Source organism: Grampus griseus (genome assembly GCF_964374135.1).
Source record: "Grampus griseus genome assembly, chromosome: 2".
Lineage (NCBI taxonomy): Eukaryota > Metazoa > Chordata > Mammalia > Artiodactyla > Delphinidae > Grampus > Grampus griseus.
In genome coordinates, this window is record NC_139018.1 from 167,454,309 (window position 1) to 167,461,045 (window position 6,737).

Genomic DNA, 6,737 nt, shown 5'->3' on the forward strand with positions numbered 1-6,737 from the left:
CAACATGTGCCCCTTAATATCTAAGGCACAATCGCATCAAAGAAAACCATTTTGCATTTAAGTGTAGACAGATCTTAGTGTTCACAGTGGGCTGGAGATGAAGTAAAACATGAAATAATTTTATGATTTCTGGTCTTTATCTCTTCTCGTGTCAGGAGAACTAAAAACTCTATCAGCACGAATCTAGAGACTCTCAGTCCTACATTATTAATGAAAGATGTAGTTAACTCTTTATCCCTTTCAGGGTTGAAATTACAAAAACAGCTTGTTGCAAAGTATACATGGGATTCTTAAATCCAGGAGAGTTTAGGGTACCGGAGGAGAGCAAAGGGAAGGTTGTCGGTGTTGAAAGTAAATATACTCTGTGTCAAAATGCACTGTGGAGCCAGTGGTATGTGATAAGATATGGAGGCTGGCTTTGGAACTCTCTTTGTAAGTGCTAGGATTGGGGTTTTAATAATATAACAGTTCTTCAGGCTTTCTGACAAGGAAGGCTTGAAAGCAGCACTGTATCAGGCTTATCAGTCAACTTCCAGGACAAAAACAGAAAGAATGCTCTATGTTCATCTTCACGCAATACATTGTCAGTTACAATTACAGAGAAAAACTAACCTCAGTGATCTTTGCAGTATTTAGTAATTTAAGAGCACGCTGGATTTGCAGCCCATCATTTGAATTAAAAGTACTGAATTTGGTTGGGTCTTTTGGTAATTTTTCAGAATTCTATAGCTGACACTGATAGGTAATGTTTTGGCAGAAAAAAAAAGAAGACAATGGGGAAATATGTACTTGAAATATATACTTTGTGACTTCTCTCTGCACCCTGTAAATGTAAATATATATGTCTCCATATAGTTTTAATCCCCCGATAAGAGCAGAGATTTATGGGTGTTTAACTTTGCTTAACAGTTGTGTCCATAAAACCCAGCCTGAGAAAGTTCATAGGCTACTATATTTGAAGATGTAGACTTTTCTCTTTTTTTCTTTTAAAAAAAATTTTATTGAAGTATAGTTGATTTACAATGTTGTGTTAATTTCTGCTGTACAGCAAAGTGACAGTTATGTGTATATATATATATATATTCTTTTTCATATTCTTTTCTGTTATGGTTTATTGCAGGATATTGAATATAGTTCCTGGTGCTATACATTAGGACCTTGTTGTTTATCCATCCTGTATATACTAGTTTGCATCTGCTCATCCCAAATTCCCAATCCTTTCCTCCACCACACCCCCTCCCCCTTGGCAACCACAAGTCTGTTCTCTATGTCTGTGCGTCTGTTTCTGTTTCATAGATAAATTCATTTGTGTCATACTTTAGATTCCACATATAAGTGACACCATACGGTATTTGTCTTTCTCTTTCTGACTTACTTCACTTAGTAGGATAATCTCTACGTCCATCCATGTTGCCGCAATTGGCATTATTTCATTCTTTTTGATGTCTGAGTAATATTTCATTGCGTATATATGTACCACATGAAGATGTAGATTTTCAAAAACCTTCTCATCTTATTTTTTCTCAGTCCTTCACTTATCCTCCATTCATAGCTGAATGTGAATGCTCTTGTAAATTTCAAAGCAGGCAGGGGCAAAGGTAGCCAAACTTGTGCTACCCTGAATGACAGCCTGGAAACGTCAGCTCCCTTTTCATCTTTTATCTTTGGGATCACAGGTTGGCAGGTCGTACCAATCAGTCTAGAGCAGTGATTCTCACCGTGGCAGCAATAATTCACTGTGGAGTTTTTTAAAAGTACAGATGCCTGCATCCCACCCAGAGGTTCTGGTTTAATCGGTCTGAGCTGCCTCCTGGATTTTTAAAACTCCCCAGATAGTTATAAAGCACAACCTAGAAGAAAACTCAGGAAATTCAATTCCCTAAAGTAACTCTTATAATTAACTTCTTAGAAAACCTTGCCTGGATTTTCATCTCATAAATAATACTTAATCTTTATGGTTCTGTACATAGGTATTGGCTAAACTTATTCAAATATGAATCCAGTGTGCATTTGGGAGTATAGAAAACACATACCCTATTTTATAGGTATTACAGGTAAATGTGCCAGATTTAGCAAATAAAAACAGAGAATGTACAGTTATATTTGAATTTTGGATAAACAGTGAATAATTCTTTTTGTACAAGTATGTCTCAAGCAATATTGAGGGCGTGCTTATACGAAAAACATTATTTGTTGTTTATTTGAAATTCAGATGACGCTGTGTCCTGCTTTTTATCCGGCAGCCCTAATTACAGGACATGCAGAAAATGTTTAGCTGCTCCATTTTAATCAAAGCATTTTTGTTGACTTGTAAACAATCGCCTGTGAAACCATTTTATATTGGTCTGATCCCAGTTAAGACACCCGGAACAAGCAATCTAGGCAGTGTGGCTGAACAATTTAACCCAATTCACTAAGCCTCTTGGCCTACTTATTCATTCAAAACACTCACTTTGTCTAAGATATTTATAGACGAGATCAATTTTAATTTCCTTTACCTCTCGAGCACACAGTTTGTAATTACTCCAACAGAGATTTATCCGCCTTCTAATACAGTTCTGGGGTAAGACCTGCATGCCGGGGGGGGTTCACTTCTACTCCAGCCTAAGTTGTCTGAACTGTCTTAATCTGTAGACCAATTTTCTCTACAGCCCCCTAAGGAAGGAACTTGTTGATTTTGGCAGCGTTTACCTTTCCTACAAACAAATTCAACATTTTCCAGACCGGCTGGCTCTTAAAAATCACATGAGAGCTGCGGAAAAACTGCCTAGAGTATGCTTCAGAATTCCTCCCTCCCCCATATTCTAGGAAAAGCTTTACGTTCCTCACAGCTGCTGGAAGATAATCTACGGAGTCAGGAGTATTTAGAATCTGTGGAGAAGGCTGTACAGTTCCCTGAGTTCAGTTCTTTTCTAGAAAGAGAGTAGAAGAGTCTGTCAGAAAAAAAAAAAGTTCCAGCCTTCACGAATGATAATACGGACTTCCACGTGGAGAAAAGGGAAAAGAACTGATTTGATGTTTGTTTTCTCATAAAGGTTTAACAGTGTCATGTTCCACCTGGAGCAAGAACATGTATGTCGTGTGCTTGCGTGTTACTGGCTTTCACTGAGTATTGTCGCTCATCTTTGCTTTGGGCAGCTTGAATGGTATAGTGTTGTGTCTTTGCATCGTTTTCATTAGTGAAGGTCATCACCCCCTTTCCATCTCCCCAGGTACCTCCAGCCATCCCTCTCTGTCTCTTAGACCAAAACCCGTTTTGCGTCATGTGTCAGCAGAGTAAACTTTCTTCCATGAAGGAGTCTTCCTTGGCAGGCACTAAATGGAGGCTGGTGTCACTACAATCAAGACAGTCCAATCTATGTTTTGCAAAAAGAAAGTGCATTCGAGTTTCCTCACATCTGCCGTTTATGTATAAAAATTTTCAGATTTCATTGAATATTCTCCTAAGTCTTGTGTGATGTGCTAGAGACTGTAATTCTGTTCATCAAAATTATCTTGATCTGGAAAGTGTAATTTACATTTATTTCCCCTTGATGTAGTTCAGTGTTATCTCTGGTGAACTGAGAGCTATTGATCTATTTAACAAATTATTTTTTTCCTCCAAGTAATAACTTCATTGTTTTCGATGCTTAAAAACCAAAGGGTTCATGTCTCTGGCTCTCAGAGTTTTTCCTCGTCCCTGCCACAGACCTCATCCCAGCCAGGACCTACCACCTTTGTTCGAGATCTCTTCCTGCCAGCTTCCACTTGCGGTGTCCTGTGGGAATGCACCTTTGCCCCAATTTGTTTCTTGTCTCTTCTGTTTTCTCTTGCTTTGTTCATTTTTTTTTTTTCCAAGTTCAGACCCCTCTACCAGATGTCTCTTACAATCTAGACCAACTTTTTGGGGTGTGTTAAGACTCCCCCCCTTTTTTCCTATTCCTGCTCTTATTCTCTAATTTTGCACTGAAATGGGTATTTCCTTTCTCCTCCATGTGTCTTCTTTTTTGGATTAATTCCTTTCCTTCTTCAATACCTCCTCCTTACTCAGAAGTGTTGTTAACAATGAAATTTACTGTTCTAATTCTTTGGCTTATTTTTTGCCATTCAGGCCAGGTCCTGGCTCTTCTTCGCTTCTGTCACCTAGATTAGATTGATTACAGGGAGAGGAAGGTAACTGATTGGCAATTCACTACTTGGGCTGTTCTAAATGTTGGAACCAAGCCTGTAACACTTTGATTTAATGCTTCAGAATGAACTTGAATCTTGGCCAAACTCACCAATTATTTGGCTTCAGTGTACGAACCTGAGCTGCATTTAGCTTCCCCTCCTGTCCCCTGGGTCCTGGACTGGAATCTCTGGGTGAAAGCAGAGCTGGTCTGTGCTTGGGGCTCAGCGTGGCTGCTAGCCATGGTTTGCAGTAAAGGCAGGGGTGGGAATGGGAAAAGGAAAGGTGTACAGTCTCCTCTGACGCTTTCTCAGAATCCCTCACCCCGTTCTTAAACAAAGCCTTATAGGCACTGAAAGTTTCAGATTTTTAGTTTTTAAATTATTGGTCGTGGAAGTTAGATAAGCGCTTTAGTACGCTCCATGTTTTTTGGCCATTCTTTGGAAGCATGGTACTCGATACAGGTTTGAGCTTTTGTGCTTGTTTGATACTAGTTGATACAATAAGTGCTTCAATATCAAACAGAAATGAAAGCTGCGTTTCCCTTGCCACTCCTGAAAACTCTCCCGTGGCCCTCTACTGTGTGTATTTAGGAACTGAGAGTTTAGAATCAATCCTCAGATCCCACAGAACCCCTAACTTCAGATATTGTCACCGTGTTTCCTAGGGTATAACGACACTTTTCCCGCATGGAAAATGAACTGGGCTGACTCTGTCAAAGAGCTGTATCTTAGACGGGCACTGAGAGAAGATCGGCAATTTCAAGACCGAGCCCCCTGGGTTGTTCCGAGGCCGCGGCGACCACCCCAAGATGGGGATGCTGAAGAGGAGTGTCCTGCTGGAGGACGTGACCATCAACTGCAGCAGGGACTCCGAAGTACCCGAGCCTCCGGTAGGTCACCGGTGGAAGGAGGTGCGGTGCGACCGCACGGTCACGTGGCTGGCGGCGTGGACAGAGAACGGACAGAACTCCATCAAGTACACCATGCTGAACCCCAGCTCCAAGCCAAAGGGGGAGAGAGATTGGGAGAAGTATGGAGTGGCTCAGCGCTTGAAAGGAGTCTGGGCGAGCTCCGTTCTCAGTACCGGGCCGACTGGAAGTCCCGAGAAATGAAGGCGACACGATGCGCTGTGGCCCTTTATTTCATCGACAAGCTGGCGCTGCGAGCCGGGCACGAGACGGAGGAGGGCGACGCGGCTGACACAGTGGGTGGCTGCTCCCTCCGCGTGGAACACGTCCAGCTGCACCCAGGGGCCGGTGGCTGCCCGTACGTCGTGGAATTGGACTTCCTGGGACAGGACTCGATCCGCTACTACAGCAGAGTGCGGGTGGAGAAGCCGGTGTACGAGAATCTGCAGCTGTTCATGGAGGACAAAGGCCCTGGGGATGAGCTCTTTGACAGACTGACCACCGCCAGTCTGAACAAGCACCTGCAGGACCTGATGGATGGCCTGACGGCCAAGGGGTTCCGGACCTGCAACGCCAGCCTCACCCTGCAGGGCCAGCTGAGAGCACTGACCAGAGCTGAAGACAGCATAGCCGCTAAGATTCTGTCTTACAACCGAGCAAATCGGGCCGTTGCCGTTCTCTGCAACCATCAGCGGGCGACTCCCAAGACCTTCGAGAAGTCGATGCAGACTCTTCGGTAGAAGATTGCGGCGAAGAAGAAGCAGGTGGCCGAGGCCAAGGCACAGCTGAAGAAGGCAAGGGCCGACCACAAATCCAGAGGGGACAGCAGGTCCAAGAGCTTCCTGGAGAAGAGGGGACGGCTGCTGGAGAAACTGGAGGAGCAGCTCGGGAGACTGAGCTTGCAGGCCACAGACAAGGAGGACAGCAAGCAGGTGGCCCTGGGCACGTCCAAGCTCAACTACCTGGACCCCCAGATCAGTGTCGCCTGGTGTAAGAGGCTTGGGGTGCCCGTGGAGAAGATCTACAACAAGACACAGAGGGCTCTCGACATGGCAGGCAAAGACTTTGAATTCTAAATGAGCATCTCTGTGCCTCATTGGAACTTATTTTTTTTCACCATTAAAGCAGATGGGAGAATTTTGTACAAAAAAAAAAAAGAGCTGCCTCAGAAGGCACACATCAGGTCCCTGCAAACTCAGGGAGCCCACCCTCTTGTTGGTGCATGTCTGAGGCCACAGATTTCCGTGCTGCCAAACAAGTCGGTGGGGACATTCTGGTAACTTGACGGTGATTTTTATGTGGAAGGATGTTAAGAGCCTCCCAGATGCAATTCAATCAGACCAGGAACCATGTTAGACAATTCTGCCAAATTTATACTAATGTAAAGTAAGCTAGGTGGCTGTTCACTCCTTATCATTATTTTTGTAACACTTGATCTAAGTCAAAAGTTTAAGAAAAGAGTTTGCCCCTTCCTCCTCTCCTCCCACCTTCATGGCCTTTGTTCCGACAAAATGACATTGATTTAGGATCCGTTAGATTAGCCAGTTGCTTCTCAGACAAACTAAAAGTAATCCCGAGCTGATTTTACCATCTATTGGTTTCCAAACAAGTTTGACAAAACCCATGAATTTCCATGGAGAAACTCAACTTCTCTGTGTAGATGCTTTGACCTGTACACAG

The 6,737-nt window shown here is 43.4% G+C and overlaps 1 protein-coding gene across 1 annotated transcript in view; it reads left to right on the forward strand.

Annotated features, from left to right (window-relative positions):
• The window catches only part of LOC309819344 (DNA topoisomerase I, mitochondrial-like), a gene marked incomplete at both ends in the record, with an annotated part of 170,207 nt that extends 164,074 nt beyond the window's left edge, over positions 1-6,133 (forward strand). Inside the window, 3 exon segments of the mRNA XM_082649440.1 lie at positions 4,899-5,202; positions 5,205-5,794; positions 5,798-6,133. Coding sequence (XP_082505566.1) covers positions 4,899-5,202; positions 5,205-5,794; positions 5,798-6,133 — 1,230 coding nt within the window.
• Positions 6,134-6,737: the final 604 nt, after the last annotated feature.